General features: G+C 35.7%; 1 protein-coding gene across 5 annotated transcripts; it reads left to right on the forward strand.

Annotated features, from left to right (window-relative positions):
- The first annotated feature begins 1,001 nt into the window (after positions 1-1,001).
- Positions 1,002-13,622, forward strand: LOC112528964 (protein CHROMATIN REMODELING 24). Of its 5 annotated transcripts, none has more exons than XM_025140033.1 (24): positions 1,002-1,123; positions 1,267-1,344; positions 1,479-1,604; positions 2,457-2,582; positions 2,664-3,553; positions 3,796-3,926; positions 4,050-4,104; positions 4,409-4,528; positions 4,673-4,780; positions 4,897-4,952; positions 5,042-5,132; positions 6,328-6,465; positions 6,596-6,673; positions 7,213-7,422; positions 7,508-7,579; positions 7,889-7,969; positions 8,043-8,161; positions 9,748-9,859; positions 9,941-10,009; positions 10,142-10,236; positions 10,653-10,778; positions 11,395-11,460; positions 11,753-11,888; positions 13,193-13,622. In XM_025140033.1, exons 1-24 carry the CDS (start codon positions 1,021-1,023, stop codon positions 13,352-13,354), a joined length of 3,348 nt encoding a protein of 1,115 aa, XP_024995801.1. In that variant the 5' UTR covers positions 1,002-1,020; the 3' UTR covers positions 13,355-13,622. The 5 variants fall into 5 exon arrangements, with proteins under 5 accessions (XP_024995801.1, XP_024995802.1, XP_024995805.1 ...); XM_025140034.1 differs by having other exon boundaries at positions 11,756-11,888; XM_025140035.1 differs by having other exon boundaries at positions 1,016-1,123; positions 2,667-3,553.
- Positions 13,623-14,016: the final 394 nt, after the last annotated feature.

Raw genomic sequence — 14,016 nt, forward strand, 5'->3', positions numbered from 1 at the left:
CCCAATATGGAAACCGAGAGCGTTGACCTTAAGTGAAAGTTGACCATAGGCAAGCGTTTGAGTAAACGACCCTCGATATAGTTCGTTTTATTATTCATRTACTTAAGTGAAAGTTTGACTTCATATACACTAATAGATATCCAAGGTACCTTGTAACTCAGATTATATATAGTAATATTATGGACCAAAAATCAACATAATCTTTTTGTTTGTAATGAAGAGGAACGAGTAAATAGTTAATTTTTAACATAAAATATTCCAAAAAGAATAATGCATTTTTAGCAGAAGGACTTGAGCCTATTTCCAACGGGATTTTAACTTTAAACTGTTGTGTATTTAAACAAAGTCATTACATTTCTTTGTCAACTGAGCAACACGACTAAGAGCATCTCCGACAGATTCCCAAAATGGAAACAAAAATTAAAGTCTCTAAAAAAATTTATATTTATCTCCACAGCTTCCGTATTTTGTAGAATCCAATATTGATTATAATTTTAAAATATTTCATTTATCTATTAGAATATTATTTATCTCTCTAAATATTTATTCTTAAAGTTTTCTAATGATGGGATACATTACAAAAATATTTTTCTCACATGATAATCATTTTTGTGGTGTTCATATTTGGAAAAAAAATATTATTCTTTTCCTATTTTCTCCATTTTAGAGATTGTTTTAGGAAATATGTTGGAGCATAAAATTAGTTCAAAATCTCTATTTTCTCAATTTTGAAGTATCTATTGGAGACCTCAAGAGCTTTTCATTTTCCATTTAAAATAACTTCCAAGTCTGCTTATTCTGTGCATTTGCACGGGTATATTGCTAGTATAAAATATATAGATGCATAGAATCTGTTTAAAGTGATGTTGTGCACCCAACCAGAGGAGCTGTATAACACTAGTTCTGAAATGGAAAGAGAGAATTCTAAAACCTAAGCGGGAAAATGGTTATTTAAAAGATCTAATTGCCTCACTCCTGGAGGTAACAGAGAGAGAGAGAGAGAGGGAGAGGGAGAGGGAGATGGCTGAAGAATCCTCCAAGAAGCCCATGAGTTTGAATCAACTTCATAATCGCTTCCTCAGCGCTTCTCATTCCAAATCAAATGCTTACGGTTTCCTATCTGGTATATTTATGTACCATGTCTTATTTTCTTTCATTAATGTCATCTCAAACCCTTGATTTTTAGTTTCTTATTAACAGTTTCTATATGTGTTTAGTGTTATGAGATTAGGTTACTAGTGCTTAATTTTGTTTTTATTACTGCAGAAATGAAGAATCGGGAGCGGGAGGAGGAGGAAGACGATGGCCCTTCTTTTAATATCACCGATTTCGATTCTCCTTCTGGCAAGACTATTTAGTTCTCTGAATGTGTCTAACAATCTATATATGTGGATGATTTTTTTTGGGTATCTGAAAATTCTTAAACCCTGATTTGGTATCTGATTTCTTATGTGAGCTTGTTACCATCTGAAATGCAGAAATAAAAACCCTACCAAAGATGGGGGATGAAGACAAAGCTTCCTCTGCGGAACGAGTTGATGATGGTGAAAATGGTGCCTCCCATGATGAATCCGATATTATCGATTTTGGTTCATCTTCTTCTGGTACTCCATCTCTTCATCTATCTAACTATCTTTTATGTATTTAATAGTCGGTAGTGGTTTTGCTTCACGTTTATGTAAATCAAATAGGTTTTTGTGCTTGAAGAAGCATTAAACCCTAAAGGTTTATTGGCGGGGACCTCATGGCCCCGTGGTCCACAGTTTGTGACATACTTGTACGGCTTTTATGTTATACACTACTTAAGAAATGTGAAACTCTATTATATTATTTTCCAAAAGAGTCCTAAGGAGAAAAGGAGGTTCCAAAATATATTGTAGACAAACGGTCTAAGTTTAGGCGATGTTTGCCCCCCTCGAATGGAGGCTAGATGGGCACAAGTAATCCCGGACTGTTGAGAGGGGGCTAGACAAGTACATAATGCCCCAAAGTGTCATGTCCTTGGACTGGTAGAACTTGTCTTTGATACAATGTAAAAATATATGGAACCCCATTAGATTCCTACAAGGGAGGTTCTTACATGTATATGGAACCCCATTAAAAATATATGGAACCCCATTACTTTCCAAAAGAGCCACAAGGGAGGTTCCTACATGTATTGAGGAGAAATGGTAAGTCTAGCCATGTGAGACTCTGCATGGCCTCTCAGACAAACACAAATTGTTCCGGGGTGTCAAGAGGGGGTAGACAGGTGAGGGTGCTAGAGTATATTGTCCCAGCGTGTCGAGTCCTAAGAATGGTAGATCCTGGCTTTGATATCATGTGAGGATATGTGGGACTCTATTAGATAACCCTCCAAAAGAGCCAGAAGGGAGGCTTCAACATACATTAAGGAGAAATGGTCCAAGTTTAGCCGCTGTGGGACTCTAACACACTATTTTGTTGCTGTTTGAAAGGAACAGGGAAATCCCTATCAACCGTTATGAATGAAGACAAACTCCCAACCGCTGAGCAATGTGAAATTAGTGCCTCTCTTGGTGAACCTGCGAGTTCCATTGTGGATGACTTAGCTTCCCGAAATGGTAATCCATTTTCTTTCTATCCATTGTAATGCATGATTATTTTGTTTTTGGGTTTGTAAGAGTATATATTTGTGATAACAGCAGGGGGAAAGCATCAGAAAGTTAAAATTCATGGACGACGGAGGCTCTGCAAAGTTGTGGCAAGAGATGATGAAGAGGAAGATGACAAATTTCATGATGTTGAATCAGATTTCTCAGCAATGGTTTCTGAATTTGACTCACCCAGTCCTGTGAAGAATACTGGGGGCAATCTTGATAGTGGTGATGAAATCAGAGATATTCTAAGCAATTTAAGTTCAAGGCTTCAGTGTCTATCAATTGAAAAGAGAGGACGCCCCGTCAAACAACTTCCAAGTTCTTCTAATTCCGTTATTAAAGAAAAGTTGGATCAACAGAAACCTGTTGAAACTTCTGAATTTTTAGATGTTGAAAATACATCATTTTCTGTCTCATCTAACCGGTCTGATTCATCGGCAAAGGCAATTCCCKCTTCTATGGTTGGGCATAGTGCTGGTATGATGCCAAACGGTCTTATMAAAAATAATGTCTGCCCACCAAGCAGAAAAGAGAATGTTAATGGTGAATATGTAAAGGATCAAGTAGGAAAGGTTGTATCTACTGAAAGTTTTGTTTGTCCTCGGAAAAATGAGGATGACGACGAAGACGATTGTGTRGTTACAAGTGGCCACAAATTTYTTCAAAAAGGGGAGAGTAGGCATGGAAAGTTATCTCCGAAATCTGATGGTTCTAACAAGRTTCACATGTTGAATGATGAAACARACGATTCTACTTCAGGAAAAGAAATACCATTTTCTCTTAGTAACCCAAAATTCAGTTTTAYATTACCTAGTAAGATTGCAAACATGYTATACCCTCATCAGCGTGAAGGTTTGAAGTGGCTTTGGTCCCTTCATTGTAGAGGGAAGGGTGGTATTTTGGGGGATGACATGGGCSTAGGGAAGACCATGCAGGTATGCACTTGTATTCTCTTTTTATATTTTTTTGAGCAAGATTTATCTTACCTTTTTCACAAATGGGGGTCTTCATGGAAACAACCACTCTACTATGAGGCATAGGTTAGGTCTGCGTACATCCCAGTCAGGGTCGGATATATTGGGCTTGTTTGGTTTGGTCTATATGTTATTACTATTTAGTCTTCTTTCTGGTACTTGCCATGTAGAGGGTAGCATGATTTTAATCTGTGTCATTTCAGATTTGTGGCTTTTTGGCTGGGCTATTCCACTCAAATTTGATAAAGAGGGTATTGGTTGTTGCTCCCAAGACGCTATTACCTCATTGGATGAAAGAACTAGGCGTGGTTGGTCTTTCGCAAAAGACAAGAGAGTGAGTTTGCTTGGACAACAGGGGTTATATATACATACATATATATATATATATGTATGTATTTGACATCATCTACTTATAATTATTCGCTAAAGACCATTAATTTCTTCTTTTACTTTTCAGATACTTCGGAACTTGTGCAAAAGCTCGACAATATGAGCTCCAGTATATACTCCAGGTAGTCTTTGACTTGGATCTTTTVTGCTCAAAGTTCCCTAGATTTATAAAATTTTACCAGCWTTAAGTTAATGCATGCTTAACAAAATAAAGTGATGCCAAATTTGACATTTTGCATCATGCTGATAGGATATTCCAGTGAATACTGGTCCATAACTTTAAAACAGGGATTGGAAAAAAAAAACATGACTTAGAGCAGAAATCCATTAGTTCAAGACATCAGATGTTAAGCARGCTCCAGAATTGAGATTCACTCCTATTTATACATATGCTTCAATTGTGGTTTCTCTTGGTTCCTTTTATAGGATAAGGGTGTTCTTCTTACAACTTATGATATTGTGCGGAATAATGTAAAATCTTTATCTGGAGACTATGAAGACCTGGATGAGGATGATGTGACCTGGGATTACATGATCCTTGATGAGGTATATTTTGTGCTTGCAGTTCAAGTTCAGTCGTTCAGATGCTTTCAATTCAAGTCTGACTGSCTCAGCATTTTATGGCTTTTTTTGTATCATTGATTTCTTCCAAGCATGCWWATCATTTGTTATCTTGATATCCAAACACAGGGGCATCTCATAAAGAATCCTAGTACACAAAGGGCTAAAAGTTTGTTGGCGATACCTTGTGCTCATCGTATAATCATTAGTGGCACTCCACTGCAAAATAATCTTRAGGTATATCTTGATAATTCTACTTTCTGTTTTTTTATCAGCATATTTATATATATTTACTATTACACAATAGTTTGTATCAAAAGTRATGCTCTTGATCTTTTTGCTATATAATCTAGGAACTGTGGGCTTTGTTCAACTTCTGTTGTCCAGAGCTTTTGGGTGACAAGAAATGGTAAGTTTATGYAAAAAGCATGTTTCTTACATCTAAGTACTTGATGATTCTTCTTTTCTTATTGTTATGTTTGTATTTTCTCTTTTCAGTTTTAAGGACAAATACGAGTCAGCAATCCTTCGTGGAAATGACAAAAATGCATCTGATAGAGATAAGCGCATTGGTTCAGCTGTTGCACAKGTTATGGTTCCATAGATTTTATATWCATACCAAATGACAAATCTTWGACATTATGGCAAATAATCATTTGCATTATTTTCAACACTGAGTGTAGTTCGGTTATATTTGCAACCATATTGCAACAGGGTCTCTGTCCAACGRAAACACTCTTTTGATTTTTGAGCTGTTTTACATGCAGATTCATGTGATCATRTCACCATAACATGTTGTTTCAACCTCTTCTATTTGGTTGATTCKCATTTTTAACACTGGATGAYCAATCTTCATTCTTAAAATTATTTGCACTTTTGTATAGCCTGCCCAGAAAAGGCTGTTTTTTGCTGCCTTTCTCATATATGATTGAAACTACAAACTTGACTTATTTGATGGCATAYGATCATGGTTTTTAGCTACTTGACAGTTGCTATTCTTTTGCTCAAGGTTTTAATTATAGTTAAATGAAATTTCTTATTCTCGGGCACAATATCAAGTAATACTATCAATTAGACCTAAATGGATCTAATTGAGGCATAACGGGTCTAAGTGGTTTTTAATGGATMGTTTTGGAATAAGTCGTTATAATGTGTATTATTCTCCTAAATTAGTTTAAGTGGGACATAACGAGACTAAGTGGGTCATATTGTTTCTTATTAGAGCTAAATGGATCTAATTGAGGTCTAACAGGTCTTAGTGGTCCTTAATGGCTTGTTTTGGTATTTKTGGCTATAATAGGTCATAYTAWTCTTGATRAGTCTAAGTAGGTCATAATGGGACTAAGCGAGTCATCATGTGTCTGATTAGACCTAAATGGATCTTATTGAGGTATAACGGGTCTAAGTGGTCCTTAATGGGTTGTTTTGGAATAATTCAGTATAATGGGGCTTTTTTCTCCTTAATTAGTCTAAGTGGGTCATAATGAGTTTMATTATAGCTAWATGGATAATGGGTCATTTTTGATTAAGTGGTCCATAATGGGTTATTTATTTAATATAAATGGATTTTTCTTGCTGTAGTTCTGTGTTAACCTTTGACATTGCATGTATTCATGCTCGTGTTACTGCAACCTTGAATGTGCTGTGCATCATTTTGCACATTTTTCTATTTTAGTCCTTCGGTTTTGTTGACACTTTGTGTTTTCTAAATTGTTGAAGTCTCAGYCGTGGCTACTGAATGGTCTTTAGTACGGACCATTAACYATACATCTAACTTAATGCAGGATTTAAGAACATGCATTCAGCCCTATTTTCTTCGACGCCTAAAAAGTGAGGTGTTTCGTGATGACGATGCTACAAATACTGCCAAGCTTTCTAAAAAGAATGAGATCATTGTGTGGTTAAGATTGTCTGCTTGCCAGGTAACAAGAATAAGAATTGATCACTTTAAGACTCGCACTTAAAGTTGGTGCATGTTTCTTTGATTTGTTCATCATGTCTTTTAAAGTACCRCTTACATTCTTGTACTGTGTTCATCTCTTTTGGCTGCAGCGYCAACTATACGAAGCCTTTTTGAATAGTGAGATTGTTCTTTCAGCCTTTGATGGTTCACCTTTGGCTGCTCTCACGGTATTGTCACTGGTTTATCTTTTACTTCTATTTTGTTACCGTCTTGTTTTTGGTGTTTATAKCGTCTTCAAATTCTTATTGTATCCTATRTTCTAAAATGAAGTCAGGTCTTTAGTTTATGTCCATTATTCTTGTTTTTTAAACGAATATTCATTTCTTGTTTGTACCTCTCATTGTACCCTGTGTCCTATTTGAAGGGATRTACCCCTGTGAARTTGACAGACAYTACATATGTGTGTGTATGCAYGGAGAAAATCAAKTGAGRACCTCAAAAATGTTAGAAGCAATCTCCATGTATTTGTTTCACAATTTGAAACTTATGTATTGTKTGTTTCATAATGTGAAACAATACTATATGTTTCACATGTATTGTTTCAGATGATGAAACAAGACATGGTTCAATGGTTCTCAATGTTTTCAGCAATTTTGAGGTTCTCATTTTATTATGCTTCTAGATATATATTTTAGATATGTTGAGATCATGGGTAATTCACTTTTATGTTTATGCTTACATACATTTTCTTTCTGTTCTGATGTAGATATTGAAAAAGATATGTGATCATCCACTTCTGTTAACAAAGAGAGCCGCTGAAGATGTATTAGAAGGAATRGAATCAGTGCTAAATCAGGAGGATCATGGGGTTGCTGAAAGATTGGCAATGCACATAGCAGATGTGGCWGATAGATATGACATTGGAGAAAATCATGACATTCTCTCATGCAAGATCTCCTTTATTGTATCATTGCTGGTTAGAATATGACATGCTTTCGATCAGTTGAATGGGCGTGTTTTATAGCAGCATGTGTGATGGGTTTCTTTTTATTCTGTAACAGGATGATCTGATTCCAAAGGGTCATAATGTTCTTATCTTTTCCCAGACCCGCAAAATGCTTAATCTTATTCAGGTTTGCTCCAAATTGGTTTATCTTTATGAAGTAGGATGTTCACTTAGCAAATTAGTTATTTTATTTTGTTTAAATAAAAATCCTGCTGGAAAGTAGGGTCTGAAGGGTGAGATATATGCAGACATGTCTCTGCCCCAAAAGTGTAGAGCGGATGTTTCCGTGAATGATACTACAGTAATATTAGTATATCATTTTGTACAAACACCGTCATCTATATCTTGCATATTTTTAAGCAGATACTGTTTTTTTTTTTTTCAATTTTACCTGCAGTTATGAATGTTTGCTTCTTTTCCCGTCCCTTGTGCTTAGGATACTCTTACTGCCAGAGGCTACAAGTTATTGCGGATAGATGGTACTACCAAAGCTACCGACAGATTAAAGATAGTCAACGTCGGTATTTTTCTTGTACTTATCCATTGAATTTATTTTATTCAGTGTAAATATGACATTATATCAATAACAGGATTTTCAAGAGGGTGTTGGAGCTCCARTATTTCTTTTGACTTCTCAAGTTGGTGGTCTGGGACTTACCCTTACGAAGGCAGATCGTGTCATTGTGGTTGATCCAGCTTGGAACCCGAGGTTGCTCTTTTCACTTAGATTGTGCTGAATCTTGTTTTGCAAAATAACGTTTCTTCAGAAAAATGWTATCTACATTTAGAAGCTCTATAAATCCMTTAAACATGAAACGTCCTCTGTCCCAAAATAAATGTCCACCATGAAAAAAGGCACATAATTTATTTATTATGCTTATTAATTAGCTAAATGACAATTTTACCTTAGTAGTAGTGGGAGCAATGAATTTCTTCATCTCATAAATTTAGGATGAAATTGGAACGTAGACACTTACTTAAAAGTGGACACTTATTTTGGGACGAACAAAAATAAAAACGTGGACACTTATTATGGGACGAGGGGAATATACCTGTTTTTGTTTTGGTTGATATTTTGAAATATTCTAGAACATCTTTAGGGAAGACCTCATAAACCACATTTGGGGATGAAATATCTGATGCCTGCCCATTTATGCACTCATACGCTGTGTTCTCAAAACCTTCTTTACAAAGAAGGAAAGGGAGGGAAAGTAAAAAAAAAACTTTGTGTTCTCGAAATTCTTTTAGGAGAGAAAGGGAAGGAAACGGAAGGAAAATAATTATAAGTTCCTCACCATAATTTTCTTTCCAAATTTGGGAGGAAAGGGATGGAAAGGAAAGAAATTAAAACCCTTTGAAAAGGTTATTGAAGTTACAGGACTACCCAACTTTTCATTATATTTTTAAAGGTATATTTGTAAAAAAGAATCTTTCTTTTCCTTCTCTTTTGTTCAAGAATGTGAGAAATTATTTTCTTCCTTTTCCTTTCTTTCCTTTTTCTTCCCTTTCAAGAACACAAATAAAAAAATTATTTTCTTTCCTTTCTCTTCCCTCCCTCTCTTTTCCATCCAATTCTTTTCTATTTTTTTTCTCCCCAATTTCGAGAAGACAACTTAGTAATTCACTAATTATCAGGCTCAAGGGTGGGATTTGAACTCAGGGCCTCCAGGTTATCCTTAGGAAGTCGCTATCATTTGTACAAACTCAGCTAGGCAGTATACAACTTCTTAGGGTGTGTTTGGTACAAAGGGACATTACGAGACATGATAGAACAAAAACTTGTACCATGTTTGGTGCAACATTAAGACTGGGATAGGAGTTAGCCAGTTAGGACAGGACTGAGTGAGATAAAAAAGCATTTTTTTGTCCCACCAAAATAGGTGGAACCAAAATCTGGGGAATGGACTAGATTGTAAATTACTAAACTAACATGTCAAATGAAAACCCTAAAACTTGCGAAGTTCTTTTACCGCCTACCTTATTCTTGCCCGTTTGTGTCCCAAATGCACCCTTAGATACTTAAATAAACCAAATCAAGCCAAACAAACCATGTATATCCCGCTCGAAAGCAGGGAGCAGTTGGACGCATGAGGACCTGGATTTTACCCAAAGCGTTGGTGCCTTCTTTTTGGTTCTTTTAGATACCTGAAAAGCAATACCATCCACCATGTACGAAATAAAACTTCTAGCCAAATAAGCACAATCTATTTTAAGAACTTCCAACTTTTAATTAGTATGGTCAAGTGCATTTGAAATCAAACCCAGTGACACTTTTGGCTTTTAATTTTTTTACAGCACTGATAATCAAAGCGTTGATCGTGCATATCGTATTGGACAGAAGAAGGATGTTATTGTGTACCGTTTAATGACTTGTGGTACTGTGGAAGAAAAGATATATAGAAAGCAGGTTAACATGATTCAATATTTAATATGATGTTGTCTTTAATAGTTCTTCGTCATATCTGAATGCTTAAGCTTCATGAGACAGATATACAAAGGGGGCTTATTCAGAAGTGCTACAGAACACAAAGAGCAAATTCGCTATTTTAGTCAACAGGTGAATGCTAAAAAGTTGGACAGTTTTGTTATTTTATTACTTAACAGTTCCCATTTCGAGTTGGGCTATTATGGCCATAACCATCTTTGGGAAACAGCACTCACGAGTCAGTGTGCTTGTTTGTTATCTCAGGATCTTAGGGAGCTTTTCAGTATCCCCAAACAGGGTTTTGATGTTTCTCCAACTCAACAACAGTTGCTTGAAGAGCATGATTGTGAACACAAAATGTTCGTAGTTTCTTTGATCATTGATCTTTTAATCCTTTCATTTGATACATGTTGTCTAGTGTGATTCAAATGATTTAGTTTTGGATTTTTTTGCAGAACAGCGGTTTTATATTCTAGATTATATGTTCTTTGCAATATTATGGGCATTAGAGCATCCATAATGAACTTTYTTCAATAGCTYTTTGGAAAGCTTTTTTTTGCCACCTAAGATTATGAAAAACTGCCTGACAAGCTACGATAAGTTTGTGGGTCCCACCTAAGTTTGTGGGACCCACTCTTTTGGAAAAAGCTTAAATAAAAAAATCTTACAATTGTGAATGCTCTTAAGTTACTTATTTTCAGCTTTCTCTTTTCAGCCTGTTGAATTATTTAAGTGGATAATGATGATATTTGGCTTTTGATTTACTTTATTGTAGGGATCCATCTCTTAAAGTGCACACAAAGTTTTTGGAATCTCTTGGTATAGCTGGTATTAGTCACCACAGTTTGCTCTTCTCCAAGACGGCTCCAGTGCCAGTTGTACAAGATGATGAACTAACGAGGTGAGACCCTTTCAATCTTCAAGGGCATACTGGGATTTTTCACATTTTGAATTTTGGCAAAAATTATTGTAGCACCATGTTTGTTGCAAGATGATTGTTTGTGAAATAAGCTTTGCTTGATCTGCATCATGTGTTGAAGCAACTGTAATGCATGTATATTGCTAGTTTATGCTCTTTGTTAGCTTGAATTTGCATATTTTTTCAATTTTATCATATGCAGCTTCTACTCCCTTCATCCTATGAAATTTGCAATATTTTATTAAATATGTTTTGACTATTAGTGAAATGTCTCAAGTGCCATTTAATAAAGACCAAGTAAGAATATATTGTGGGCCCAAACTATTTATTGTTATTGTAACATTTATATTATACAAATAGGTAATTTGGTTTAAATGTTTCCCGAATTTACCCGTAACTAGTGAAATGTCTCAAGTGCCATTTAATACACCTATGAAAAATTGATCACATCAGAAGTAGAATAAAGAACTTCACACAATATATTACAAGTTTCAGGGGACAGTAGCATTTTCTTTGTTACTTTTTAGCAATTTTTTGTATAGTGAATTTGTTCTTATATGGATTTCCTTAATCTAATAGTTTCTTGAATGACATGTAGGATTAGGCAATCAACATTCGTGGGTAATTCGTCTTCACGCTCCTCACATGAACAAAATGTGGATGCGTAAGTTTTCTCTTGATGCTCTTTCGTTATATACACACACATATATATGATTATACGCATGATACACAAGCTTAATCATATACGATTAAACACATGTTGCATTGACACACATATACGTTAAATCATATATGATGAAACACATATATGACATTGAAACTTCTCGCCTTCTCGCAAAATGTTCAATTTCTCGCATGATCCTTCCTCTACACACACAAACATATATATATATATATATATATATATATATATATATATTTGTTGTTTTCTAATTATGGTTAATCTGTATCTTTAGCAGTGCTCAATATGCTTTCAACCCAAAGGATGTTGTTGTGCAAAGGAAGAATCTTTCTCCAAGTATTTCCCGCAAACTAACAGAATCGGAAATTAAAGAACAAATCAAACGGCTGTCTTATGTTTTTGCAAACAAGGTATCATCTAATTCTAATCTACTAGTAAACTAAGCTCGCTGCTCTTCGGGGTAGAGATTAGTATTGGTACATCTCATCTCCCAGACCTACTTCTAGTGGGATTTACTGGTTCGTTTTGTTTGGTTTTGAAATCTAATTTTGGATTTTGGGGATGGAATTTGCTCATATTTTTACTAGTTCTAATGATCGATGCAATAGAGAACGATGAATATTGTTTGATTTTTTATTTWGTTTGTCAAATGGTACAACTTATACAAGAAATATGTTTGCTTGTTTGCAGACCAATAAGCCAAMGTTAGTGTGTTTTCTTCTCCCTATGCAACTGGTGATGATACTTTGTGTACTAAATTCAAGGTTGCAAATATCAAGTAATGATTACTAATGGGTAGAACAGGAATTTTCCATTGAAAGTTAACCAAACAAGGAAAACAATGCTTTTTTATTGGATCACTTGGAAAGAAACATGTATTTTTTATCGGAAGCAGGAAGCAATTTTTTAAGGTTGGAAAGAGTARTSTTTTCTTATTACCAGGAAACRATGTGATTGGCATTGGTGTTCTTAAGCACATGCTAGGCATTTTGAGTGTTGATTGTCAATGAAACCTTTAAAATGGGGTCGTAGCCTGCTAGGACCGTATGAAATCTCCTTGGATTTTTTGTAACAWAAGCCAAATCARATCAAACCAAATAAACCCWGTATATCCCACCTGAAGGTATGGTTTGSGGTATTGATGTACACAAATCTTATAGCATGTGGTGTTTAAACCTTAGTTCCGAGGAGTTGGGGTAGGCCGAGGARGACGTCGGATGAACAACTGAGATTTGACATGGTGGCTTTAGGCATTTTTGAGGACATGACTTCTGATAGGAATTCGTGGAGACACAAAACTAGGGGTGGAGATCTACACGGGAGGGAGTTGGAGAAGTAGAGGGTAGGGGTTAGGGTTAGTGAGTCGATRGTTAGGTTTTTGCTTTTTTCTTGCACTTGCCGTTATTTGTATTGCTATTTTTTACTTATCTTTGACTTTTTAAATCTTAAGTGTACCGGATTTTCTCTTTTTCATACACTTTTCATAASCCAGGGGTGTTCATGGAAACTGTTGCTCTACTTTTCAAAGTAAATGTCAGGTTCAGATATATCTTACCTTCACGAGACCCCACCTCTGGCTCTGGATGGACCTACTGGACTTGTTTGGTTTGGTTTAAACCTTAGTTACAGATAACATAATTCATGGATGCTTATGTAGGATCATATCTTGATGGTGCATAATCTTTAAGTCTTGTGTTCCGTGTAGTTCTTTCAGGGGATGGTTGATAGGTTACCGGATAAGGGAGAAAAGATACAAAAACAAATGGCAGAGTTGAATGCAGAGCTCCAAAAGCTTCGTATGCCGAAAGGAGGTGAAACAGAAACCATTGATTTAGATGATGTCGTTGATGATTTCAACAGGGTGTTGAATGTTTAAATGAAATCTTCGTAAACGTCGTCRTATGCCGAAAAGAGGTGAAAAGAGAAAATATTGATTTAGATGCTGATTTCAACGGAATRTTGGATGTTTAGATGAATTCATGTGATATTTGTCAAAACTCWGCTATGTGTTCTTTGGTTTTGAAAATATTGGCAACCATTCTATGTTTTGGTTCATGTTCCACTGTACATAAAGCATTATCACATTATGAAGATTATGTTTATTTGTGTTCTTTTATGAAGCAATATTGGCAACCATTCTATGTTTAGTTTTGGTCCCTAATCTTTGTCTATTTCAATTGATCTTGCTCCTAAACTTCATTTAGGTGGTTTTCGTCCCTCACGTTTGTTGCTTCGTCACAGTTTGTCTTTGGTGCCGTTTCTTTTTGGCTGTTAGGACCCTTTCACGTGCTTTGCACGCGGAGAGTGTTTTGGTCTTTCCAAAGTTTCTTCCCTCTCAATTGAGGAGATGGTGCCTCTATTGAGTACTCCTTAATCCGTATAATCTTCTTTGAGTTCTCTCATGTTTCTGGTTCATTTGCGCGTCTCCAACTTTACTTGCATTCTAACAATGGTGTAATGTACCTTCGGAGCAGATTTACTCATTCGAACATCATGGACATCTAATTTCGGGCTTCGATTTTGCTATTCAAGAATGGT

Source organism: Cynara cardunculus, assembly GCF_001531365.2.
Source record: "Cynara cardunculus var. scolymus isolate 2C chromosome LG 16, CcrdV1, whole genome shotgun sequence".
In the NCBI taxonomy this organism is placed as follows: domain Eukaryota; kingdom Viridiplantae; phylum Streptophyta; class Magnoliopsida; order Asterales; family Asteraceae; genus Cynara; species Cynara cardunculus.